At 36.8% G+C, this 27,727-nt stretch overlaps 3 protein-coding genes and 1 long non-coding RNA gene across 5 annotated transcripts in view; 2 read left to right on the forward strand and 2 right to left on the reverse strand.

The window, feature by feature from the left end:
- B4GALT6 (beta-1,4-galactosyltransferase 6) overlaps window positions 1-9,580 on the forward strand; it is a 30,179-nt gene extending 20,599 nt beyond the window's left edge. For both annotated transcript variants that reach the window (XM_017831184.1, XM_017831194.1), the window contains 5 exons: window positions 219-335; window positions 1,142-1,329; window positions 3,581-3,703; window positions 4,612-4,713; window positions 5,963-9,580. In XM_017831184.1, coding sequence (XP_017686673.1) covers window positions 219-335; window positions 1,142-1,329; window positions 3,581-3,703; window positions 4,612-4,713; window positions 5,963-6,110 — 678 coding nt within the window. In that variant the 3' untranslated portion in view covers window positions 6,111-9,580. The remainder of the gene's footprint in view (window positions 1-218; window positions 336-1,141; window positions 1,330-3,580; window positions 3,704-4,611; window positions 4,714-5,962) is intronic.
- Window positions 9,581-10,447: 867 nt separating this feature from the next.
- On the reverse strand, window positions 10,448-17,048 carry TTR (transthyretin). The gene is made up of 4 exons (XM_017831222.1): window positions 16,905-17,048; window positions 15,032-15,162; window positions 12,472-12,607; window positions 10,448-10,852 (listed from the first exon to the last, which is right to left on the reverse strand). The coding sequence occupies exons 1-4, from the start codon at window positions 16,971-16,973 to the stop codon at window positions 10,745-10,747; spliced, it is 444 nt and encodes a 147-aa protein (XP_017686711.1). The 5' UTR covers window positions 16,974-17,048; the 3' UTR covers window positions 10,448-10,744.
- Window positions 17,049-18,269: 1,221 nt separating this feature from the next.
- Window positions 18,270-23,906, forward strand: LOC108505334. Its single transcript, XR_001877456.1, has 3 exons — window positions 18,270-18,491; window positions 21,688-21,750; window positions 23,568-23,906. It is a non-coding gene; the product is annotated as an uncharacterized LOC108505334 (long non-coding RNA).
- On the reverse strand, window positions 20,038-27,443 carry LOC108505322 (transthyretin). The gene is made up of 4 exons (XM_017831207.1): window positions 27,270-27,443; window positions 26,356-26,495; window positions 22,083-22,218; window positions 20,038-20,320 (listed from the first exon to the last, which is right to left on the reverse strand). Exons 1-4 carry the CDS (start codon window positions 27,336-27,338, stop codon window positions 20,213-20,215), a joined length of 453 nt encoding a protein of 150 aa, XP_017686696.1. The 5' UTR covers window positions 27,339-27,443; the 3' UTR covers window positions 20,038-20,212.
- Between the last annotated feature and the right edge of the window lie 284 nt (window positions 27,444-27,727).

Genomic DNA, 27,727 nt, shown 5'->3' on the forward strand with positions numbered 1-27,727 from the left:
CTTTATTCAGATTTTTTTCTTAATTGTTTGAGCAAATTTCCAACATGGTTTCCTAGCGGAAACCAAAGTGTAAAACACCCAGCCAATTTAAATGTGAAAGTTGAAAAGCCTATGTAAGCCATGGGAAACTTGATCTGTATTGAAATATTAAAATTTTAAAATGCTGATATAATAGCTTTATATATATATTTATATATATATGTATGTAATTTTTTAAGGTGGCAATCCTTATTCCTTTTCGGAATCGCCATGAGCATCTTCCGATTTTTTTCCGTCATCTGATACCTATGTTGCAGAAACAACGTCTGGAATTTGCCTTCTATGTTGTTGAACAGGTAACAGCATTTACTTGAAAAGTGACTTCTCAAGATCCCTTACTGAAAGGGTTTTTATATTCTTACCAAGAGTTGGATGAATCTCAAATTTAGAAATTGTTACTCAACTGTTCTACTCCTTTAAATGAAAAAGGAAAGTTCATCTCCATTCCCCAGTTTAAGCAGTGGCCAGATATATCGTGCTTTTCTTCAAATATGGGCTGATATTTTATAGGGGTAACATGGCCTCTTAGAATGTGTTGTCATTGGAAGTTTTCAAGGGGAAAAAAAATAGGTCGCTAGCAGCGTTCCTCAGGGCTCAATTCTAGGGTCAGTTCTGTTCAGTGGATGCAGGAGCTGAGCGCACTGTTAGCAAGTTTGGTGATGATATGAAAGTGAGAGGTACTGTTGACTTTTGAGGGATGGGATGCAGAGGGATCTAGATAAATTGGAGCATTGGTCAGTGATTAATGGGATGAAATTTAAAAAGGCAAAATGCTGGATTCTGCACCTAGGACAAAGTAAAGCCAGGCACAAGTGTAAACTGGGAGAGGAGTGACTGGAGAGCAACCCTGCTTAGAGATGTAGGGGGGTGCTGTTTGGCAGGAGGTTCAACATGAGCCAGCAGCGTGTGCCAGGAGGGCAAACCCCATTCTGGGGTGCATCAAACCCAGCATAACCAGCTGGTCAAAAGAGGCATCTTTGTCAATACTTCTGTGGGTGTGTGTGTTGGGGGAGGGGGGTTGGTTAGAATATGTATTTCTCATAGTATTGAAATTTTGTCCCTTCTTGATTTTTACAATATCTCCTTTGTTTTCTGTTTGAAGACAGGTACACAACCTTTTAATCGTGCAATGCTCTTTAATGTTGGCTTCAAAGAGGCTATGAAGGATGCTGTCTGGGACTGCATAATATTTCATGACGTGGATCACTTACCTGAAAATGACAGAAATTATTATGGATGTGGAGAAATGCCACGCCATTTTGCAGCAAAGCTGGACAAATACATGTACATGTATGTGACGCTTTATTCATGCTGTTTCTTAAATACACAGAAATATTTTTAAGACAGGTATGAATTTTGGGACAATAAGTGCAGGAGGAGAAAACAATAAAACATCCTCCTACCATGCTGTTTACAGAAATTAATATTTAGTTATTAAAAGGAAGATTCAAGTTTAATGTCTGCATTTGATATATTACTAATTAGAAGGCATTATTTATAATTTCTGGTGTTGAACTTTTTGCAGTGAGGTTGATCTTCAAAAAAAAAGAAAAGTTTTGTGTGTCAAGGGGGAAAAGCTTACCTAACTTAGTAGAAATCTTTTCTGGCTATATAAGCCCTTGTGCTGGCTGTTACAAAAGACAAGCAGATAATCTGCATCAAAATACCACAGGAAATAGGTCTTAATTTTCTCATAACTCTGGTATTTATTTCTGCTTCGTACTGCTTTTTAAGCAGGAGATTTTCTTACTGCTAGACCATTATGTTTATTGTATTCTGTCTCTATTGACATTCGATGAATGTAATGGGACCTGCAGTTTTGTTACTTCCTTTCCTTCTACCATTTTACATTAATGATGTGTCACTTGCTTTTTAACACTTTGCTATCTCATGACATTCTTTGAATCACTTCACATAAAGCTGCAGTTTATTGCTTGCTACATGCATGTATTTGCTATCCTGAACTTCATTGGTGAAGTTAATTGAGTTGACAACCTGATCAACTAACAGATGAAAATCAGTGCATTGAAACCACGGCTCTGTCTGTGGACTTGAGGCTGTCAGCCAATCAGCAGTCAAATGTTTAAAGATTTCATATGTATTTAAAAATATATAAATTAACATATATAAATATAGAAGAGATGTCATCTATCTTTATATGTGTTTACAAAACACCTTATATATTTATATATACATTTATAAAATGTCTAAATAGGTATTTACAAAATTGATAAATGTATAAATAAATCCAGATTTATAAAATACAAAAATAAATATGTTTATGTATATATACAAAAAAAGTACATGTGTACTGCACACACATACATACATACATATGAATAAAACCCTCAAACAGTGCCATTAACTGTCATACTCCAGTTGGTTCTGGTTTTGGGTTGATGGTGCTTTTTTGTTGGTTGTTTTGGAGGTATGTGTAGGGGTTTTTTTCTGAGGGGTGGGTTAGAACACCTGTTATTTCAGTTAAATGTTGAAAGAGATTATAATAGCAACCTTCCCCAAAAGCTATTAAGATTTGGTTCAATCCTGTGTTACCACAGAGATCAGAAGTTACATGACTCTATTTCTTTTTCTTCCCCCTTGCATTCTGGAGTTATTTGTCCTTCAGTGTGGCAATTGTGTCCTAAGCAATGGTAAATCTTTTTGTAGATAGTCTTAACTCCTTGAAGGTTCCAGATTTGGAAGCATCTCCTGAGAGACTTTTATTTTATGAAGCGGCGTGCTGCTTGTGAAAGAGGAACACACTTTACTGTAACAGCTTCTGGGTTAAGGATGCAAGTCAATATTGATGGTAGTAAATAGAGATACTTAAATATTCTATTTTTTTTTTTTAGATTGACAAAGTGTTTTGAGGACTGGAAATCACATTGGCTGGGGCTTAGTATGTTAATAGGTACAGTGGCTGTTCATGTTGGCCAACTGCTTATTACTTAATAATATGTGCTAGCAGTTACTGTTACTTACAGAAAAGCCTGCAGATCCCTTTGATTTAAAAGTTTATCTTCTAAAAACTGGAAAATGTTTTTAAATAAGTATGTCATTCACTGTAGTTGAATATATACTGTTAAACTGTTTCAAGTTTTAACAGTTCTGTAGAATATAGTGATGAATTAAAATTATTTAATTGATGCATTACTGATGTGTAATTTTTCAGTTGATTAAAGAGGGCGGTTTTGAGTTGAATAGTGTCAAAATGCAAATAGTTTCAGGGCTTCACTTAACACTTCAGCTATGAGTCTAAATCAGCCATCTGAAATACCGATAGATTTTTGTTTCATCTGGTGATACTAAAGTGTAAGAGCACCTTTTATGCAAATCAGACTTTACTGTAAACCTTTTGTTCAACTTGGTGTATGTTACTTAATGCCAGCAATTTCCAGCAACTAGTGTCCCATAGTGAATACATTCAGCATCTGTTCATGTCCTTAGTTTGGAGTTCTTGTTTTTTGGAAAGGTATTGTTCAAAGACAGGGCTACCTATCAAAGTTCAGCTAATAATATAGAATTTGTCTTTTGTTTTCAGCCTTCCATACAATGAGTTCTTTGGTGGTGTAAGTGGCCTGACAGTGGAACAATTCAAGAAGATCAATGGTTTTCCAAATGCCTTTTGGGGGTGGGGTGGAGAGGATGATGATCTTTGGAACAGGTGAGTGTTCAACGCTTAGGTCTTTCTCACTGTTCTGTTGTATCCACCCTTCGAGACCAATTAGGTGCTTTTTTTCTGTCACTTGCTACCTTTTTGTAATTTGTTTTAAATGAGTAAATTCTAATTCTAAAAAGTATGCTTCAGAAATATCAGACTATACCATTTGAAGGCGTAAGTGTGATGTTCTTTTTCTTGGCCTGGGGACAGTTAGCACGTTTTTAAGAGATGGGTCTTGTAATAGATATAACAACAGTTAACAATACTAAGCATATTTAATCCCATTCCTTCTAGTCTTCTGTGTGTTGCCTTTAATTTACATCTTCCTTGCTGCTAGCATTATGGAATACTGTCCCAGAGACATGTAGATGAGTTTCCTATCTTAGGAGCAGTGTTTGAGAGAGAGGTTAATTTGTGAATATATTGGTAGTCCCAGATTGGACAATGGACAGCAATGCTCATGGACAGTGAACTGCTCCTAGTAAATATATCTAAAATGTTCAAACTGATCTGTTGAAATGAAGTGTCTGCATGAGTTTATATATAAAGATGTATCTTTTAAAGGACAGATTTGTTTTTATTCTTTTTTTTCTTGCAGTTTTAATGTTTTTATGCTGTTGAGCTTTAAGAACAAGCAGGAAATACCAAATATGAAATAATAATAATAATAATAATAATAATAATAATAATAATAATAATAATAATAATAATAATAATAATATTTTGTGCTTTGTTTTGCCAGCTTTTTTAGCTGTTGTTTTAGGAGTATAATGAGTTTTTTAGGATGAGAATGTCACTGAATGCAAAGACTTGACTCTAAAATAGTTGATGCGTATTTTTCACTTTTGCTATAACTTGTATGAAGAGTTTTAAGAAGATGTTTTTACAAATGTTAATGTATTATACCACAGGGTTCACTATGCTGGATACAATGTAACAAGACCAGAGGGAGATTTAGGGAAGTACAAATCCATTCCTCATCATCACAGAGGTGAAGTCCAGTTTTTAGGACGGTAAGAATAACAGAGAAATGTTCAAATACTACCTCTAAACATGTAAATTTTTTTCTTATATCCACGCGTATGAATAAGCAGTCAGTGCTTATCAGTGTTATTTGGTGCTAAACTGTATACTTTCTTAAACACATTATGTTTGCTGTTCAGATATTTCTTATTTAACCGTGAAAGAGACTGGCTTTATATGTGTCAGAAGATATTATCATCCTAATCTTTGATGCAGAATGTTATTGTTCATAATCGTTTGGGCATTAGTGCTGGCAGGGCTCCATCAGTTGGTTAATTTGGATATTTTTCAAAAGCAAAGAATACAGCTAGGGCAAGCAATTCCTGCATGAAAACAGACTTTAAAACTCCTCAAGGATTGGTTTCTTCCATCATCTTTCATTATTTTCTTAGATGTGGGTCTTCTCATTTCCTGCATACGTTGACATAAATTTTCCTTTTGGGATTCCTTTCTTTTACCACAAACATGCAAAACACTTTAGGTGGCCAGTAGGTTCTGGCTGCCCTAGGCTGGAATAGCAACCAGAATGCAGCAGGTGAGCTAAATGTAAAAATTAGAATGTGAAACACAAAATAGAGGGTTTATGATGTGTGTTCTCAGGTAATTAGAAGTACTGCTCAATTCTGTTTTCAGTGGGTGTCTCTTTCTGGGAACATCTTTTTTCTGTTTTATTCATAATTTTAAAATAGACATGTACAGTAGACATGAGTAAATCTGTTATATGAAACTAAAATGTATAAATTGGTAATTTGGTGGAGGGGAACCAGTTTTTTTAAACACCTCAAATTTAGATGTTTGCAAATGCAGGAGTCTTAAGAATGAAATGAAAAACAATTTAGGCATTTAAATGTGTAATGATGACCAGTGAAGGTTTCTAAATATTTCCCTGAGCTCCCCAGTTGAGTTTTATTACAAAACAACATGAAAAAATTGAATAATCTTTAAAAATCTGCTTAGTTTGGGACCATAAAAAGTATACATATTAAATGCCTCCTTTGTTATTTAGTCTTAATATTGACTTGTGTATGTGACCATAAAATCTAACTATATTAAAAATCTTTAAAATCTTGCTTTCAAAGCTTAGGTAGGTAATTTGGTAATTTCAAAGGGCAGAAAGGCAGTTTGAGAACTTAAGATGTATTTCAAAATGAAATGACTGTCACAGTGTCGTGTCTGACATCAATTAAATTGTTTCTTGCAAATCTTTCTCATGTTTTCTTCTTCCAACTCCCTCTGCAGATATAAACTTCTGAGGTATTCCAGAGAACGTCAGTATATTGATGGATTGAACAATTTAGTATATACTCCTAAAATACTTGTCAGTAGATTGTATAAAAATATAACTGTTAATCTCATACCAGAACTTGCTCCTGTTAGAGACTATTGATGGAAGTGGAATGACAAGCTACCTTACCAGAATAAACTTTTAACACTGGAAGCTACTAATAGACACTGTAAACCAAACCAAAACAAACCCAACAAACAGCAGTTTAAAATCAGAGTTTTTTGATCATTTGGTGATGCATATTTGAGATGAGAAATTATTGTATGTACCATGCATTTTGTTCTGAAAGAAAAGCCAGCAGCTACCACTCAGATGTTTACAGCATGAGACTACTGTTCAAGCCTTCACTCTTCATATTCTCTATCTTAACCATTCAACTAAATAGACTGTAGGAAACAGACTTGTAGCTTCTCTGGAAGTAAGGACAGAAGCCTCTTCCAGGAATTTTTTTATACTAAACTGCCACCCCCCTCGTATTTAAATGAATGCTCTTGTTTCTTTTTAAATGTGTTTTGTAAATATGTGATGTAAATGAATGTGTGTACATTGCTTTTCAATTGTTCAATATTTTATGCTTCAGTATGTATTTGAGTGTGTTCTTGTTTGAATTCTATAGGAATGTTTTTATTAGCATGAAAGAACAAGTGTAAAATGTAAGTATGCTTGTAAAGAGGTTATACCTTATGTAAAATGAAGGAAATATTAATTGTTGGCCAGCTATGACTGTAAACTGTTATACTAGTTTTGAGCTCTAGGCCTCCTGCATATCTATATAGAAAAATCAATTTCATATATGAACTTGCTAGGAAAAAAGCTTTTAATTTTATTTATTGCCAGCAAAATTGTATGATACCCTGCCTGCCATCTAAAGTCTATTTATATGCATATTGCATGTGTATTACAGAAGATTTTGTGCTTGTTGCATATTATGATCTACAGGAACTCTAACTGTTTCCAAGTGTGCCACTTGTGTCAATGTCAGGGATTTTAATGCCTAAAACAATGTGTCTGAATGCGTACAGTATTTTGGTATTGTTCTTTTTCAAAAAAAAAAGAATCCTAGTAAACAGCACTTTTATTCCTCCAAAATCAGAAGAGCCAAAAATGTGTCTTCATTGGAAGAATATCAAAGTTAGATTTTTAAGAGAATAATAAAACATAGTTCTAATAGTTCTAATGCTTGCAGTGTGGGATTTTCAGAACCACGGTGTTGGTCACACTGTTCTGCTGATGGGGACGACGATGCCGAAAGCGGAACTGAAAGCAGGCCAATCCCAAGTGCTTTTTAAAATTCCACTCATAATACATTATTCAATATAGCTATTTGAGGGCCTATTCTGGCAGGGTGCTTCGTGCTTCTGTGATGCACTAAGTATCCTCGAGTCGATGACTGTCAATGAGATTGAGGTTGTGCAGTCCTGCTAAGGATTGGTCCTGTCTGTTTCTCTATTTTTGTGGTGTTATATGTAGGAGTAACTATGAGCCTCTCTCCTCAACTTAAAATGAAAAATGTATCTTCTTATTTTCTCTTTGCTTGTATTGTTATGCTACCGAAAAGTATTCCACTGCTAAGCATTATTATCTTTTCCTAATATTTTTTTACATCCCTTATTGATACTAAGGGAAAGGACCAGGTGATTTATTTTCTATGTTAATGCAAAGATATTGACCAAGATCTACTAAAGTGTTTTGTTTGTCAAGGTTACTCAACTCCTTAGGAACCAAAGACTGACTTTTGCTCCCATGAAGAATGGGAAGCAGTATATATAATAAGGATTGTTTATCCATAGAGTGTTCTTCAAGAGTGTTGACAAAGAATACTAACTTTAAGTCATTACTATGTGTTGGTTTCCTGAATTGCTGCCACAGATGGTGTGGTGCTTTGTATATTTTAAGTTTGCCTTAAACATCTTTTATTACTTTGACATCACAGCAGCAAATTCTGCCCTTAGCCATTCTTCAGTGAAGTTATGAGCTTAGTTGTAGACGTCCCGAATATTTAGTAGAAATACAATTATTTAATTTAAGTAGTTGAGAACAATCGTAAGGGATATTTTATACCATATTGGAATTACCTTAAAATCTGCCAGTTAATCTAATATGCTTTAGGAATGAGGTAATACAGTGAAAATATCTAAGAGCATAAAGTGAAGAAAACATCCTTCAAAAGCATGCTGAAGTGGTTCAATCACCTCCTGATAGATTTTTCTATAACTGATTATATTGAACATTTTGAAGCATATGGAGAAAGGAGAAATAATACAGTGTATGAACAATTATATCTTCAAAATAAAATTAGTCATTTCATAGCAGACTAATACTATTCTTTAAGAACAGTTGAATAAATTTTTAAATCCTTGATGTAATTTTGATGTGATTTCTGGTTTTCAGTACAATTTCACCTTCAGTTTCACACCTATGATTATGAAGCATCCTTTGGTACCATAGGTCTGTACTGTTTTCTGAAGCATGCTTTTGTGCCCATTTGTTAGGCATTCTGTGAAATTTATGTGCAATTTTAAAAAAAATCTAATTCATATATATGTATATATACTTACATATATACATACTATATTACACATTTGCTGTGGCTGAACTAATATAACTTTACAGCTTTAAGTGATTGATCATGTATGGTCCTAGAAAAATGTGATTTAAACCAGTACGTGAATGAATTGTGACATATAGCTGAGTTCTTAAAACGTTTACATTTTGGTGCCCAAAGTGATGGATGTTAAATTATGAATTGCTGACCAACACTATTCCCTGAGTACCTTTTATCATTTTGTTGGGAAGTTTTAAAAGTTGCCATCTTAAATTACATCACAATAGTGTTTGTATACTACCTGCTTGAACTCAGTACTATTCTGTAGTGAATTTTAACATAGACAGTGCCTTCAAACAAAATAAATATGATGCAGAACTAAGAGTTGTGCACATTCCTTTTGATATTTTCATGATTCTTGTAAAATGTAGAAAGAAGCCAATCACATTGGCTTTTGCATTGCTGACAGTGCAAATTAAGGGCATCTCTTCAAGGAGGGAACATGGAGGGAGAGGAAAAAGGGTGTCTTTTACAAGATTCTAAAGGTCTTGCAAACTAACAAGTAAAATCATTACAGAAGTATTAAGATTGGAATCTGGTTGATATGCTAAGATACTCTTAAGCCCATTTTCTATATTTTAAATTCAAGTCGGAGCATATAAAACATAAAGTCCATTTTGCAATAGACAGTATATTGAAAAGCAAGTGCAAAATGCCCTTTTTTGGATCTTGACAGTCTATTTTTCTATTGTTAGGTTTACTAATGACTGTGTTGTAGTGGGTCACTAATGAGCCAGTTCTTTAAAAAAACTGAAAGGATCCATTGCATATCAGCAAGAGGAAGTGTACCTAAGATTATTTTATTTGTAGAGATATATGAGATAGACTTAATGAGAAATGCACTGAAACAAATGCTGGGAATTTCCTGTGTACTATCATAGCTTTTTTTTTTTTATTATTTTTGTTGTTCATGAAAATGTTTGTACTTTTTTATCATTGTCTTTTATGAAATATAATGTTCTAAAGATTGTGTTGGTTTGTTTATTCTGAGGTTCTGTGGAAAACATATCATCTTTGTGTTTTGTTTCTAGACAAAGTGCTCATTTTTCTAGTGCTCAGAACCCCAAAGTAACAGAAAAAGGAAGGATTACACCTGTCTAATATATCAGGTTGGACTGGGACAGGATGAAGTGCTAGACTAGCAAAGTGTTTTCCCTTTTTTTGGTATTTATATGCTTTCAGCTTTTGATTTTGTTAGGCTAAATGACTCAATATTTTTGCATACTTTCCCAAGACAGAGTTGCTATTCTGTTGAATATCGTAATCTTTCTTCCTTATATATGGATTACTAGAATGGGAATAGAAGGATTCATCCATATTTCTCCTGACATTAAATAGGAAATTGGTTTTCTCAGGAATCATCAGTTATCCTTATTTTTATTTGTACCTTAGAGCTATTAAAGTGTCAGATGGTTAGAGGTATGCAAGTAATTTTGGGGGGTACTTCAGCTGGAGACAAATTATTTTTCAGAATTTTCTGAAAGTAAATGAATAAACTTCTTCAGGTATGTTTGATCGATATGCTTTTCTGAAACACTGGCTATGGACTCTCCTTGGAAGTGTCACCAGGTATGATATATTGGAAAACAGGAAAGAAGGCCTTTTAAGTATGTGTAGCATAGTTAGAATCCTTAAACGCTGTTCCACCTTGCTGTTACTTTTAAGCTGCTTTTGCTTCTGTATCTCAAAAATCAGAACTGAGAGGTGACTTTATCTGATAATTATGTGGGGCCCTGAGTAAGTAATCCCATGTGACTTCATCTGTTGTGGGCTTCAGTGACAAAGTATAGGAGATGGTAGTTGTGGATTGTATTTGCTTACTTTTCATGAGACACCTTTCAGATGTGTTTTATTCATGTCCTTTGCAAAAAGAAATGTAGTTTATTAACTTCATGCAAGACTTTGGTTTATTCTCAGAGTTTCAGTAATGGAATTTCAGTACATTTTTTCCTGAGTTTATTTTGTTTTTCAAACCCTAAACTTTTGTTCTGAAGGGCAATACTGACGGAATACAGAAATACAGTGATTTACTGTGAAATCTTATAGCTGTTGATACAATCAGATATTAAGTTATTATCATTTATGGAAGTTTTAATTCTCACATCTGAATTTTCATGCTTAATATCAGCTTCTATTCCACTGGCTCACTAACTACTGCTGTAGTTGAGGAAGAAAAGGGACTAAGGACAAAAACAACGGAGTAATGTCGATAACCAGCATCATTAGCTGTGAACACCACCTGGAAAAAGAAAAAGCAAATATAAGACAAATGAGAAGTGATCTCTAGATACAAGCCTAAATGGAACCATTGTGACCATTTTATGTAACTTCACACGACACTTCAGAAATATTCTCACTCTGAACTGTGACTCTTGTAACATACAGTTTTTCCACTGGTTAAATATTCTTTATTAAAAGTGTGAATATCACATTATTTAAAATGTAAAATATATTTATTATCCAAATTATCTTTATTTAAAAAAAAACCAAAATGGAATGCCCATTCTTTCAAGTGTTTGAATATTTGTGTTGCTCTTATGAAGTCTGAACTTTGAGGAACAGAAATAAACACTGTGACAGTAATTATTGTTAGGCCAAAGTATGAAACAATGAGTTTCTTTAGTTCTACTTCCAAATGTACTAGTTAGAGAAGGACTGCATTAGTTCTTTGGCCACAGTATGAGAATAACCTTACATATGAATGATTTACCACAGCCCCATTAACATCTCCCCGATCAGCACGTCCTGTTCTTTGATTTCTCACTCTACATAGTACATTATTTTGTGTTGTGAGATGAGAGGTGTCAACTTTTAAAATAGACACAGTTTGATACAGTCTGTGTATCAACTTGTGCTCCCTTCAACATTAATAGAAAAGATGCATATGAAAAAAACAGTGAACTGAGCAAAACATGATCCCTACTGAGGCTTATTTTTAAGAAAGAAGGCTCTTGTAATCTAGATTAAATTAATTTTCAGTCTCAAATGTGGACTTAAACATCATCTTGATATATAACAGTTTATTTGCATGCTGTAAATCTTTTATCTTCCCTCTTTTAGTTCAGTTATCACAGTAGGCAAGGCTATCCAGCATTAACCTTCATCATTGTCAAGTATAAGAATTTCATCTTTCATCTGTTTCAGGGAGGCAGAAACAAAACCCAGATGTTTTTCAGCTTTTCTCCAAGGAGATGAGGAATGGCTGAGCAGATCTGTCACAGTCCGTCAAACAACTAATTTAGAACTGCTACTGCTACTCCTGAAAGGTCATAGGAAAGCCCTGGTGCTGTGGAGGGGAAGGGGACAGTCCCCAGGGAGTCCCAAATCCTGCAGCAGACCTCCCTTGGTACCTAGTTTGGACCACCTTCCTCTAACCAATTTATTTGTCCCACGCAAATCAAAAAGGCGTGTTATACTTTTTCTTTCTGTTGTAAACTGAGGATCCAAGCATCCAGAACACAGTATATACTTCCATTATCTTTAAAAATCTAAATCAGAAACTTTTTCTGTAGCCATACAAATACTGGGTCCAAAAGGCAGACAAATTCTTTTCACAGGAGCCTTAACAGAGTACTCTACCTGTTCTCTCTCAAGTGTTTGGAGTAGTCACAAAAAGAATCTCAGGCATAAGCAGAGGTAAAACGATGGAAATCCTCTTCGTAAGTAACGCATCTAAGAGCTTATTTGAGTAACTAGGCTCTGTCATGAGTACGTTGTGACAAAGCTTTGAGACTGTGGATTTGAAGTGTCAACATGAAAATACTTTATAATCAATGTGTGCGCTTAGTAACTAAAGCATAGACATATTAAGTAGCTTTATTCTTTGCAACTGAAGTACAGGAGAAAATGAATACTCACATCAACATGGTGGTGGAAGGCATTCAAACCCATATTCTTCCAATAAGAGGTCGTGTCTAACTCAACCTTGTATATTCCTGCTCCAAATTGTTCTTTAGTTGTAAGCTCAGGGAGACCTCCCTTGTCATTGGTTTGTCTGTGTGGTGGTAGAAGAACACACTTATATTTTGGTCAAAACCCGAGAAAGATGCAGTTTTTAGCAATTGAACTTGAGCGATGCCTAGCTTAAGTAATATGATGAATACTTCTATTGATCTGGAAGGGCTTATGTCCATCTGTATTATGGATGCTTCAGAGCTTATCTTGGCATTTGCTACTTCCACAATGACCACAGCAGATGGCTGCCTGCCATGTCACTACTCTGCATGGTTTGGGAGTGAGCCAAAAACTGGCATTATTGTTCACAGACTCTTGGCAGAGTCTTGGAGTTAATTAAATGAACCTGCTCAGAGGGAAAACTTCACCACTGCTGTAAGCAATGTGGAAGCTCTATGATGCACTTACTGTACAACCAAGTAGGGTCAACTCTCCTGATTTTTCCATCGTTTTCTTTCTTATTTAAATATATTGAGTTGTTTTATCAGTATAAATATTTTTTGCAGTTGGCTATTAGAAATTTGAGACTTGCTATTTGAAATGAATGACCTTAGGTCAGCTAACAGTGTAGCCTTATGGAATTCCCTGCAGTTTGTATTGGCCAGTTAGTTTTCCATCCTCAACAAACCGATGGGTTTGTTTGGTTTGCAGATGCTATCAGTGCTATCCAAAGCCCTACCACTGGCTTGAAGCTGTACATTTTTGAACCCATTTAGGGTTCCAGAAGCAATATTGCAATTATGCTGTCTCTTTGTTTGAAACCTATTTCTGTGAAATAAATTTTATAATACTAGTTTTTTATTAGATAGGTTATCTGCAAATATCAGAGCTGCCAGCATCTGACTTCAGTAGCTACTACCACTGTTTTGTGTTATAGCTGCCAGATCTTTTTCTGAACGTATTTGATTCAAGTTGCATGCAGAGGGAAAAAATAAGTCATTGTCCATAGCATTACTTAGTATTTGTTCTTTAATGTAGCTTATAATTACAAAGTGATAGAACACCATTTGTATTTTACAAGATGCTCTGTAGTCAGTTATCAGAACGTTTTTATCCATTCAGTTGTCACTATTTTTCTTTGTCATGGATGGATCATGGATCACTTCTCTAAAAAGCTTTCTCAGATAATACCAAATATGTCTTTAATTGTGAACATTTATTTCAGAATCTCTTGCTAGCATTCAATTATTTACCAATTATTAAGGCTGGAGGGGTTGATTTAGTATTAGCATGACTGTTGCTTAGCTTATCTTGATATTACTTTGCTCTTTGTTTCAGATATTAAGGCTTCAGTCAACATCCAGCTGTTTAGATGAGTGTCTTCCTATAAAGTTTCTAAGCTCAAATTTGAAGATAAGTAAACTGAACGCTCTCTTACTGGAAAATACCAAGCACTTCCAGTGACAGAATATGTGTGAACTTGTCTTCTCACTTGAGGGGTGTGGGGCAATTTAAGTAGGACAACGTAAATAGGTTGCTTTCCCCACCTTGTACAATTAATTATGTGTGGCCTTCACTGTAGCTATATTTTTCAAGGATGCATATAGGAGCAGTGTTGCGTCTGCCGGCCCACTGCTCCATGACACCAAAGAACCACTTATGTACAGTTTCTTATGGAATTTCTAGAAATGCATCTTTAGCCCTTAGGAGCCCTTTCTCACTATTTTTCCCCTGTGAAATAGACTGTTAACATACCTGGAAAGGTCTCTTTTGAGACTTTGCAACTATCTTGATGAGGTAAGTGTGGAAGTGGAATATTGCTTGTTGAATAAAGAATGTTCATTCTGTGTATCCCCTAAGAATTTTTCCAATTTCATTTCAGATTATACTTGAAATGAAAATTGCTTTTGAGTTTTTAAAGTGTTAATATATACACTTGAAATTCTACAATTAAATTCTTTTAAAGACATAGTAATATTTAAATATCTGGAGATTCTTTTTGTTATTTGAGATGTGATTGCTTCTTTGTGGGGGAGGAGGTGAGAAAGCTTTATCTCCTTTTGTCCGAGTCCTTTGTCTTGAAGTAAAGAAGGCTATCAAATATGATGTGGGAAATGTTCAAAACAGTTTCTTTTTAAAGCTGTGATGTTGTATGAAGTGCAAATCCATTTAGAAAGAAGGAAAACAGCCAGTAAAGGCAGGATTTCCAACCAGAGTCTTGGTTTCAAACTATAAGTAATATAAACCTTTGTAATGAAATGGAAGAAGAAGCAATGATAGAATTAAAGGGTAGTTTATTTCCTTGTGCTCATAGGAATTATAAAGCATTATAAACCCATTTTGGTAGTTGAAGCTGTAGTACGTTTAAAAGGCAGTCTGCAGCAAATTAATTCGATAGTACATAATCTTTCCTCTGAGCAAAAAAGACATCTCACGTTAAGGGAATGTGGAACTGGTCTTTCAACTATTTTGCGTCTTCCCACTGCCTTTCCTGTCTTTCACTCATTATTTTAGTATGACTTACTTTGAATTTAACAGTTCCCAAGATCCATCTGCAGCTTCTTTATATAACTTAACTGGAACATTTGGAGCTGGAGTTCCTCGGAGTGAATCCAGAACTCTTACGTAAAGAGGATGCTTGTAGTCAGGAGAGTCCTTCAATAGGAAGAAAGAATTTTTATGTTGCAAGAAGGGTATGCGATGGTGCATTGTAAAGCAGTAATGAGTATTATTCTTCAGATCTACAGCAGAGACCATATTTTTTACAACAAGATCACTGTATACTGCAGAAACATAACCTGAATCTTTCTGGGGACTGGATACGGTGGAGCCAGGGAGGAAGATGTCAGGAGCTGTTGTGCGTGTAGCCATGTACGCTAGGGAGGCACTGCAGCTGTGAGATACATTTCTGTTTTCTCTTTGGCATGGCTTAGCTACACATCATCTCTAGCGTGAAGTTGTAACTAAACTGTGGCCTCAACAGGAAATAAACCATCAAAGATAAGTAGGACTGTTTAAAAATCTGTCAAGTCTTCCTCTGTATTTTGAAGTGGCAATTTGAGCACAGCTTTCTGGAGTTGAGATGCCTCTGATATCTTGTTGCCATTTTCTTAATTCTGCTGTAAACTTGATAAGCACCACATACAGACTCTTCCCTAACAGCATGTTGAATCAGATTTGTCAGCCCTGGCACCTATACAGGGATAGGAGAGGAAAACCTTCCTTCGAAGATGACATGTTTCACTCCCAACGTGTTCATCACAAGTAGTGATTATGCCCTGATGTTTTAGCTATTCAAAGACAGAGTTGAATCAGGGCTTTGACTTTCCATTACCTGATTCTACAGATGAAAAGTGAGAAAATAGAGCTTTGTAGAAGGTGCTAATCAGGGATGGTCTCAAAATAGCAGTCACTGATATCCATGTAATCGTTGCAAAATGAATCGTGATGTAGATTGTTAAAAACTAAGAGCCCTCTCTTTCACCCCCTCACGGTCTGGGATGTACTGAACATCCCATTGGCCTGTATCCCTGCCCTGTATCCCACCAGTGTATCAGCATATATCTATAGTGCTTGTATGCCTAGACTCCTCACACTCCCTTTCTGGAATGCAGGGACTCACTAGAGTTTCTTGTGAGACCTTGGCAAGGAGGGCTGCACTGCTACCATTGATTTTCCTGGCTTTTACACCCTGGGGGCTCAATGAAAGTCTTAATTCCTCAACAAGCTTGGTCAGGTATTAATTTTCCCAAAGATCAGAGCTTGAGAGGAAACATGAGTAGTTGACAAGAGATAGATGAGGCTGTTGTCGGAGAATTTCAGACTGAGGCATCTGTGTTGCTAGCTTAATTTGCTGGAATAAATGAGCCCTCTGGAAGAAGATCCTGACTTTGGCTCTGTTCTTTCCTTGCCTCAATGAGTCTTGAGATCCCTTTTTGCTTACATCAGGTTGAGCTGTATTGGATAGAGCAGTAAGGCAGAAGTCTAGAGAAGGCCTTTCTGCAGCAATGGTCTCGCAACTGGAAATGACATCCCTCATGACACAGCTTGCTCATCATGTTATGAAGGCTATTAGTTACTTTTCAACAGGCTCGAGGTTTTTTGTGTAGTGAATATGATAGTTTTTCCCTTTTTTGTTTTTCATTGGGTTTTGTATAGTTGCTATGTCTAATGACAAGTGCTACTTCTGTAACCATAAAGTCCTCTCGCTAGTCACTAGAGAAGGAGAAAGGAGAACCAGAAAAGAGCAGCAGCAGAGAACTACAGCCAGTATATACTATGAAATCAAAATAATTGCAATAAAATAGAATATTCTATTTTTTTGCCTGTACTAATTAAAGTAAAATGAAAAAGCTGGGTCTACATCATTAGAAGGACTTAAATCCTGAGACACTTACCGGTGATGAAGCTTCGGAGCAAAATGTCAGGCCAGCTAAGAAAACAAGAAATACAGAAGAAAAAGCCATTTTGCCTACCACTAGGAAGTCTCAGGGCCGGGAGGCAGAAACTGATGGGATCTCTGATTTTTATATCAAAGCTTCTAAAATGAAGTTACTTATCAGAAAACCCATATGACTTGTAACATGCAGATTCATATTGTTTACTTAGTAAACAATGAGAAAATAAGTAACCCATACAAACATGAACCTTGTCTGCAAACATAAGTCTGTTTTATCCTTGGTTGTGGAAATACTGTGAATATTGCCTAGTTCAACTACAATGATCAATGTTTTTGGAAACAATGTCTATTCTGGTATATTTTTCTCTTTTTTATTGAGGAATAGTGGTGTATTGATTTCATATAGTTGAGGGAAATACAAATTTTGTGTCAACTTAGCAATTTCACAGAATCACAGAATATGGTGAGTTGGATGGGACCAACAAGAATCATTAAGTCCAACCCTTAGACCTGCACAAGACCATCCCCAAAAGTCACACCGTGTGCCTGAGAGTATCATCCAGACAGTTCTGGAACTCTAGTAGGCTTGGTGCTGTGACCACTTCCCTGGGGAGCCTGTTCCAATACCCAACCACCCTCTCGGTGAAGAACCTTCTTCTAATATCCAACCTAAACCTCCCCTGACACAGCTTCAGGCCATTCCCTTGGGTCCTGTCACTGGTCACCACAGAGAAGAGATCAGTGCCGTTCCCTTCTCTTCCCCTCATGAGGAAGTCATAGAGTACGATGAGGTCTCCCCTCAGTCTCCTCTTCTCCAGGCTGAACAGACCAAGTGACCTCAGCTGCTCCTCATATGGCTTCCTCTCAAGGCCCTTCACCATCTTTGTTGCCCTCCTTTGAACACTCTGTTATAGCTTAATATCTTTCTTATCTTGTGGTGCCCAAAACTGCACACAATATTCAAGGTGAGGCCGCACCAGTGCAGAGCAAAGCGGGACAATCCCCTCCCTCAGCTGGCTGGCGATGCTTTACCTGATAGCCCCCAGGACAGGGTTGGCCCTCCTGGCTGCCAGGGCACTGCTGACTCATATTCAACTTGCCATTGACCAGGACCCCCAGGTCGCTTTCCGTGGCACTGCTTTCCAGCCTCTCATTCCCCAGTCTGTATGTACATGTGGGGTTGCCCCATCCCAGGTGCAAAATCCAACACTTTCCCTTGTTGAACTTCATATGGTTGCTGATTGCCCAGTCCTCTAAATTGTCAAGGTCTCTCTGCAGGGCCTCCCTGCCTTCGAGAGAGGCAACAGCTCCTCCCAGTTTTGTGTCATCTGCAAACTTGCTTAGTATGCCTTCCAATCCTGTGTCCAAGTAATTTATGGAGAGGCTGAAGAGGACAGGGGCTGAGATGGAGCCCTGCAGAACCCCACTAGTGATGGGTTACCAGCCTGATGTTACCCCATTCACTATTACCCTCTGTTTCAGTGAGAAATTATCTGTGTTTATGGTTTGGCTTAACTGAGTCTCCCATATTTGCCTATTAAGAGATTTCTTTCTGTGATGGCCTTCTTCCCACCTCTAATAAAAGGTAAGTGGGTAGTGTCTGGGCTATCTAGTTATCTTATGCATCCCCCATGGAGGAAAAATATTTTGGTTTCCAGCATTATAACTAGATACCTACACAACCATTTCTGAAGCACAGTTAAACTGTTTTAAGTCCTATCACTTTATTTGTCCCTTAGGTCACTAAAAGTTCAGGACTTTCCCTGTACAACTGCAAGTCAGTTCCTCTCAGAAGTATGTGCTTCATTTTAGGGAAATGTTACTTCTTGAAATTAAACTTTGTCTTTCTTTGATCTTTGGTTAGACACATATACGTATACATACACTCTTACTAGGTTTATCCTGTCATCAGGTGGATGACTACACACAGTATTTGTTTTATTTTGTTTTGTTTTTTGATGACTACACCTATATGAGCATATTTGGGTCCTATTTTGAGGGCTTGACATAGCCCACTGCAAATCCAGCCTACTGGTTTTCAAGCTCCAGGAACATCAGGATCCCGTGAGATGTCCATGCTTCAAGATGGGTGCTGTTTTGAAACTATTTGTACTGTTTACAAGTGTTATGTAATTATGGTACTGTCCAGAAATCCGGGGAAAAAGCAACCAAATAGTGAAATGTTAAAGGTAAGCTTTTGTAACTTGCGAATTCACTTGGTATGCCAACATCCCAGCAAGCTCTGGATGTAGGGGTAAACTCCAAGGTCAGTGGCTAATGAGTGGTGATCGTGATTTCATTATCTTTCTCTGTAATTTGTGTAATACATTTAAAACCCAATTCCTCTGCTTCAGGATATTTTAAATACAATAGGCCACGAAATCACTGCTAAAGCTCTCAAAGTCTTTGGTCAGTTTATCAGCAACGTTATTTGAATTACAGTCACTCTATAGCTTTTTCCTATTTCTGAAAATATGAAGAGAATATTAAAATGATGCTTCTATTTTAGGACTTCTTTTTAATGATGGCTAGAGATTTGGCTTGTTAGAGATTTAATTGGAATGCACCAGAGTAGGGTAGCCCACTGTGTTATATCAAATAATCACTTTAATATCAAAGCTGTTAGAAACAGTGCTAATTGAAATTACTTCAGAACTTCCTAGATTGACTGAGCAGCAAACTTTCCTCTTGAAACATGAGAGTGTTGAGGTTTACGCGAAGTTTTAAATAAAGGTACACAGATTTTAACTCTTTCAGTTCTCTGGACATACATATTTGAACAGCTTCTTCATTGTTGTTCTGCTGCTCAGAATTCAGAATTTCCCCTTTTTATCCAGTGACCCAGTTAAGAATGGGACCATATCTTCCGTGTGTAAACTAGGAGTAGCATGAATGACTTTCTTATTTTGATGACATATATTTGGTAAATTTTTTAAGGTAGCACAACTCCGTAAGTTTCTTATTTTGAGCCAGTGTATTTGATGAGACTTTTTTAAGGTGGTGAAGGTAACAGAATTAAATCAAGTGCCATCTGGCATGTATTTTTGAGATGTTCTTTGCATTTCAATGCAAGTAAAAAAATAATTATGATACCTTAGAACACAATAAAACTGCACCAATAGAGTCAAAACTGTTTTAAAGAAGTAATATTTTATTGACTTGTCTGAAGTTTGCCAGGTTACAAAATGAAAAAAAATACAATCTAATGTAGCAAAACATTATGCATTAGCAGTAGGAAAGCCCTTCCTCCTAAAAGCCTATGATAGTTCTAGTGGAGGAGAGTTTTTGTGTAAGGACAATACATGTTTATTCCTGGGGATCAGTGACAACAGCAGTGGTTGAATAGGAGAAAGGACTGAGGAGAGCGGCAATGGTATAGTGGCGGTGACCGGAATCATTAGCAGTGAAGACCACCTGGAAAAGAGAAAACTTGTGATCAGGGTGAACTACAGATGTTCAAAACTACCATATTAAGAACAAAGAAGCACATGCCATTTCATCTGCAGAGTACTTTGCCAGTTCTGTTCAGTGATTTTACCTTTCTGAAGGGTAATGCTCCCCGTTACTTTGTGATGCTTGCTGAGGACTGAGGAATTTGTGAGATTTGAACCGAGGTCCACAGAGCCTTGGCTGCAGTGAAGCTAGGTGGAGATACCTACAGCTGAGCCAGGCAACTACTTTGTGGATGTGGAGAGGGAGAACGAGGGGGAGGTATCTCAAGTGACCAATAAGAAAGACTGGGGTGAAATTCCACCTGGTGAATTTAAATAGAACCTCTGTGTGAGGTGGCCAAGCAAGGTACAAGTTGGAGCCCAAAGCTGCTTTCTGTACTTCAGTGCCCCCTCCTGTTTTTAGCACTACTGGTGATGGCTTAGTTCTTGCATTGAGAACTGAATGACTGGACTTGCCAGAACAAAGAGAAAACCCTTACCCTAAGGCAATTCTAATTTGCTGCTCTCCAAATCAGTCCCTTGGAGCTTGGGACACCCAGTTGCCAGGAAAATGTCATCACCTGGGTCAAGCTCAACCTTTCTTTGGCTCTCATTAGCCTATTATTTGATCTATTTTCTAGACCATGATGTACTTTCTACAAGAGGACTAGTGAGTTCTCTCCTACGTCCCAGTCCTGACAAAGGACTAAACTCCTGGGATGTGGAGACTGTAGGCTTCAGTTACCTTGTACACAGACACAGAGTTACTGAACTCTACACGCTTCCCAAGCTAGTTTGCTGACCTGTAGGGTATTATGTTAAGGAAAATCTTATTCAACAGTCTGGCTGGAACAGTCTCAACCAGGCACTTTTAAGCACCTTATGAGGCAAAGCAGTTACAACTTTCAGACACCCAAATGGTTAGGGAATATTTTTGAGGTTTGTTTATTTGACCTAAATCACCCAAACTACACCTCAGACTTTTATGGACCTGGGCCTCAGTCCTTTGTTTTAATTTTCCTCAGAGCTTCATAAATTTGTGGTTTAAAATGTTCTACAACACGACCAGTAGCTATTCCAGACTACTTAAATTGGGGAAACTCAAGTTTAATGACAGATTAAGCCACAAGAATTTAAACAGATTTTTGGAAGTGCTATGTAAATGTAGTAGAATAGAGCACAAAATAAATCAGTGTAGGTCTGAAAGCAAAAGGAGGGACAGGACATGATTATATTGCTGGCCTGCTTATGAAATATGAGTATGATTAAATAACTAACTTTTCCTTTCCAATTATGCTTATTTCTTTATATTTGTATGCCTTCTTTTTTTTTTTTAATTGCATATTTTAGTACTGAACATCATTAAGAAAATGACACACCAGAAAGAATTGGTTTTTTCCCCCATAATTACAGGTCTGTACCTTTTTTATTTTCTTGTTTGCTTTGATAAATCCTGTCTGCTTTTGAATAATGTAGCTCTTTTTGAACAAAGATCCCTACTGCTATGACCGGGTGAATGGGCACAGCTCCACTTTGGAAAAGCTGTATCAGTATTTGGAGGGAAGTTGGCTACTTCCTTTGGCTGAGTTTTTACTGCCTTTATTTGTCCAAAGTTGTGTGGCAGCAAACCATTTCACTGAATGATGCTGCTCCTTTGGTATTAGAGGACTGTATTTGTTCTTTCCAGCTGATTCCGCTACACAGTCAGTGTATACAGGTTATTAAGTATATTTGCAACTACTTACATCAGCGTATTCATGGAACGGAGAAAGCCCAAGCCCCTTCCAGTAAGAGCTGGTGTCAAACTTAATCATGTATATTCCTTCTACAAACTGTTCTTCTGTTGTGAGCTCATGGATTTCCCCATACTCAGTAGTTTTCCTGTAATTATAAATTATCTGCATAAATATTTTATACCTTTATTTAGATGCTATTCAGAAACAGTCAATGTGGAATATTAAATAGCAGATGTGTCAAATTCTGCATTGATCAGTTTCCAATAATCTGAAATAATTCCCTCCTTCTATGTAGTGTATGTTTCCATATTGCAGAGTCTGCCATTGCTACCAACTCATCCATCTGCATCACAAATCAAAACTGCCTGGTTTAAGGTCCCTCTTTTAGTAACATGTACCAAGTGCCCTCTGAAACAAAATGTTAGAGTCTTAGGAAGAAGATTGTCATGATGAGAGGCAGGATGCCAAATCTCAAAATATAATTAAGGAGAAAAGAGAAACTTTAGTGGAAAGTTATTTTGTTCTCTAGTTATTAGCACTGAAGCTATAGGTCGTATGCTTATACACTGATGTGATTTTATGTGACCCTGAGTGGTAGTGTCTTGAAAAAGCAATTTAACATCACAAGATTTTATTAATTTGAATTGTAATGCCTTGGTTGAAGAGCAAGGGCCTTTTCCACTGGGTACCATATAAATGAGGAATTCCCAGCTCAGAGATTATGTACTCATAACAAAAAACTGGGGGGGAAGGAAGTCCAGAAGTAAGAGGGAAGTATAGCTGGCATTGTACGCTATTTGTTTTAAAAGGAAGATTTTCAAGCTTTGTATGACAGCTATTTAAATATTTGCATACTTAGCTTGTGAACACTGTTTATCTCTTTTCCATTTTTCCATTTTTTTTAACCTTTGTTTGTTTGTTTGTTTTTGTTGGGGTCTTTTTTTCTGCTGGAAATATTTATTTGATATTTATAGCATTTCATAACCACATGATGTATTTGAAGGAAAAATGAAGAAAGTCTCGACTGGAAGAACTAGTAGAACTTTCTTGTCTGATGGCAAGGAGTAACTGTCTAGACAGCAAACAAAAAAGCTTGAGGAGAAAGAGAGGATGTGAAGAAAGCACCGTTTATCCAAGACAGAATCAGGGGCGTTATTGGAGCTTTTCTTTCCCAGTCACTGCCTCCTCTTTCATCTTATTTGTTATTTTTGGTTAATGATGGTGAATGAAAAAGACTGAATGCCAGACCTTTTGCTTAAATTAAGAGGGAGCAGGATTGAAAAAACCCCATGATAATTTTCATATTTTCTTATATGTCAAGACTGACAAAAGTCTCACTGGTCCAAGTGTAATCAACTGTACTCAGGGCAGACCAAACCAGCAGAGAATCCAAGCCCTATTTGAAATGTCTCACAGGCAATTTGTGAAGTGTACACTTCTGTTTTCCTTTGGTTTAATTAGTAATTCCTGGTTTAATCTATATTGCTTTAATAGAAAGAGGAAGAATTCATTGGCAAGTGTCCTTGAAACTGTGAAACAGAATTGCTGAGGTACTGCAGAAGTGTTCAGAGAAAAAGTGACCAATCCACGTACGTCTGCTTGCAAGTTGGGTAGTCCAGACAAAAACCAGTTAAAAGGGAAAATGGTGCCAGCCTCAAAATCTTTGTCCAGAAAAACAAATAAATTTTAGTTTGAAAAACGTGTGGATGCAGCTTGAATGGTGCTTTCCCTAATGGGTGCTGACCTAGAGCTGCAGATGCTCCCCATCCAGAACAGCTGGGAAACTGGAAACAAGAGTTCACTTCAAAACACATGCCCACTACCAGAAGTTAATGGCACTTTCTTTATTTCTGTTATTAAGTGGTAGCCATTCAATGCAAGTGGTCTCACAAGGAAACCCTTCAGAATTACTGATGCATTGACTGCCAACAGGACAGTGTGTGATTCAGAGCCAGGAGGGGATTAGCACAAGGCAGAGGATGCTCTGCATTCAGTGCTGGTAGCAAAATGCTGCAAGTGATTCCTTCTGAACAGCGCTTGTCTCTGAACACTCTGAGTGGGGGAATAAATATAGTATGGTTGCTTATTTCTAATGGGATGTGGACTGCCAGCATCTGCTGTAAGATGGACAGTTAAGTTAAAAAAGCTGTGCTTTTCCAGTTAAGTTACTACAGCACCAGCCTAGACTGCAACCCTGATCCTCTTTTTCACTGTCTAGACCTTAGTTGTATATTGTGTACAGGTTAAATCTACGCTGTCTGTACAATGATGTTTACGAACTCCTAGGACACATACTGCACTGAGATAAACTATGCTGTGAGATGCAGACTTTTGAAGAAATATCTAAGGAACACGAACTATTATTGTGGAGTTAAAAAAAAAAAAGAGGGTTGGGGAACCACTTCAAATATGCTGCAGTCTTTTCTTTTTCATTATTTACAACCTCCGTTGCATAAAAGCTATGTTTGGTGACTGCAAGTCTTGAACTACATGATAAGACCTAGATTTCCCAAAACTTGTGAGGAGTGAAAAGGTCAAAGCTAGTCATGGGAGCAGCTCATATAGAATACAAATCACATGCTTCCCAGGTCCCTGTGCCCTGAAGTCTTCCTCAGTATGTGTCCCAGCTCAAGTTATCTCTTCCTGCATATTTTTAGCTGGTATCTCTTCTTGAGTATTTTTAGCTAGAGTCATTTTGAAATAAGCCTCTTAATAAAGGTAGCTATTGCTATGCTAGCTCTCCCCTGCCCCTTAAATACTGCAAATTCAACAGTTGCTAGTTGCATTTGCTTAATTCCATAAAGTGTGTTAGCAAAGTAAAAGTAAGCAAACAAAAAGGTAAGGAAAACCTTTTATAAACATTTGTACAAAATGTAACTTTTCCATATATATCTGCTAGGTACTGTAACTTCAAAATATTGTTCACCTGATGGGACTATTTACAGGTGGTGTTTTTGGACTGCATTCATATTTTCTCTTGGTCTAACACAGGGAAAATCTGGCTTCCCCAAAAGAATAAAATTGCAATCTCATATGAAAACCCAGTTCAAAGAAGTGTCGTCAACTAGTGTCAATGGTATCACTGAAAACAGCCTTTGTTAAGGTGCAAGTCAAGGGAAAGGTCAAAATCTTTATCTGCAATAAAAATTATGATTTCATGTTCCTTTACTGCCATCCCCAAGCAAAATGGTTCTCACCTAAGCCTAGGGTTAATCTTCTCAATTTATGTTTAAGAAGAAGTGATTTGATTTTCTTGGGTGTACTAACAGAAAGTGTCAACAGAAGTTAACTGTGAACTGTGAGATTTGTCTCCTTAGGCTTGCTGTGAGCAGCATTGCAAACTGAACAAATAACACTGTTATGCCCTAAAAGAGGGGGCATTTAACAATAACGTTACACCTATCTTAATTTTCTGTAAATTGTATTTTGTATGAGATGCTAAAGAGCACTTGATGAAACATTTGAAATAATTTGGTTTTCCAATAATGACAGAAATACTCACTAGGGATAGGACATTATCCTTTTCTCTGATTTCCTTGAAAACAATGTGTTATTTTTTCATGGAGTTTCTCTATTTTTTAAAGTATAAAAATCTTTTTTTAGAGTTATTTGTTCCTAGATTAACACTCAGCATTTGGGGGTGGAGATGTTTGTTTCTCCTTCAATATTGTAATCTTTCTTCTTACTTTTCAATGGGGAAAAATATTTTTTGTTTTGAATTTTATGAAAAGGAACAATTCAGCTGAGGAGAAAGGTGTCTCTCTCCTTATAGTCTTCTCTAGGTCTTTTCTTTTTTTTTCTGTAGCTTTTATGTAAATCATGCTATAAAAAAATCCTAAAAAAGACAGTTGAATGTTCTGGTGACTCCTGTCCATGCTTGTGCTTGTCATTCAGTGCTTGAATATTCTGCTGTTGCTAGAGATTTCTCTTGACTTATTCAAAAGTTTGATTTAACGAGTTGTTGCAACAAAAGTTAAATGTCTGAATACCTCCTCTATTTGAATTTTAGTGAACTGTATTCTTTACCCATACATTTCTCACAGACTGAAGGTATCAGCATCATTGCCTGATCCTCAGTGGTGTTTTAAGTGTGCTTTGTAGGTATTAAGCTGTTCCACTTGAATCTGATGGATTTTAGACCAGAATTTGTGTGCTGTTAACAGTGATGGTGTGGCATATGTGTTAGAAAACATAAAGCTTTTTTGGTCAGAGCTCCATTCCCTTTTTTTCTCAATTGTTTGCCCAAAGACTCTTGGAAAGTCCATAAGACCACACAACTTACCCAGTAGCAAAGTCCTGCCAGCTTCCATCTTCAGCCTGTTTGAAAACTTTAACAGCTACATTGGATGCAGGACTTCCTCTGACTGCATCCAGCACTTTCACCATAAGAGGGCATTTGGAATCAACAGAGCCATGGGAGACCTTGGGGAAAGGAGGAGAAGTTGTATAGGAACTGTTCACCAGCCTGCAAAAACCTTCTTTCAAAGAAAAGATGGGTTCTAATTGCAGAATAACTGTTTACTTAAAAGTAGTTCTTTGACAAATGCCGTTCAAAGCTAGTTCACAAACATCTATTTCTTAAGCAGAGTATCTTAGAGCTTTATACTGATTACTTTATTACACACACACATGTAGATTGCTTGATAAATATTTAGAGTTGCATATGGCATTAGGAAAATGTTATAAAGTATGCCTTTATAACAAGATCGCAAATAAGAAAATAGTAAATTCTCATAAGTGCAGACAGAGTATGTTAGCCAGAGAAACCAATGAAGAAATACTTATGACATCCTAAGGTTGAAAGAACATCCCTTTCTTAATCTTCATTATACTATAACGAATCCTTAGTCATACTTCAAAAATAATTTTTAGTGCTTTAGAGCACTTCTTTGGCAAAGAAAGCAAAGCTATCTCTTTATTGAAAATATGGGATGTGAGTCATGAACAGATAAAAACAGAAAAAAAAAGGTCACATCTCCTAGATCCCTGACCCTTCTATAATATCTTAAATAAATGAGTAAATGGCAAAAAGAGGAAATTTTAAGAATTCTGAAGATGCTACTTAAAAAACAAAATAATATTCCAGCAAAGCCTAGTGGTTACAGAATTTCATGGATGATGATGAGGATGCTAGTCATCTAGAAAATCTAGATTATCATTCCTGTAATGACTGAGTTGGAATACAAAGAGACTCACCAGTGGTGCAGCTTCAGAGAAAAATACCAGTCCAGCTAAGAAAACAAAGAGCACAGACTGAAAGGCCATTCTGTTTGCTTTAGTGAGCCTTGGTGCCAGCAGCTAGGAGCTGAGGGGATTTGGGATTTTATAGCCAATCCGACAACAAAACAGGCTGCTTATTGGGTGCCCATATGACTCCAAAACTGCTGATTCTGATTATTTGCTTAGTAAATAGCCCAGTCCTAGAGTCAGTCCATGAATAGCACTGCCATTGAAGTCAATGGAAGGACTGCAGGATCACTAGAGCAAAGAAAATAAGTAACGGGATACAAACATGACCCTTGCCTGGGGAGATTAGACTTGTAGAAAGCCCTCCACAAAATAACACAAATGACCTTTGTTTGCCCCAAAATCCATCCAGTTCTAGGACATCTTCCTTATCTTGCCCTCAGGTTGTGCACAGTAATGCCCCAAGG

The sequence above is a fragment of the Lepidothrix coronata genome, unplaced genomic scaffold (genome assembly GCF_001604755.1).
Source record: "Lepidothrix coronata isolate B3197 unplaced genomic scaffold, Lepidothrix_coronata-1.0 Scaffold6, whole genome shotgun sequence".
Taxonomy (NCBI): domain Eukaryota; kingdom Metazoa; phylum Chordata; class Aves; order Passeriformes; family Pipridae; genus Lepidothrix; species Lepidothrix coronata.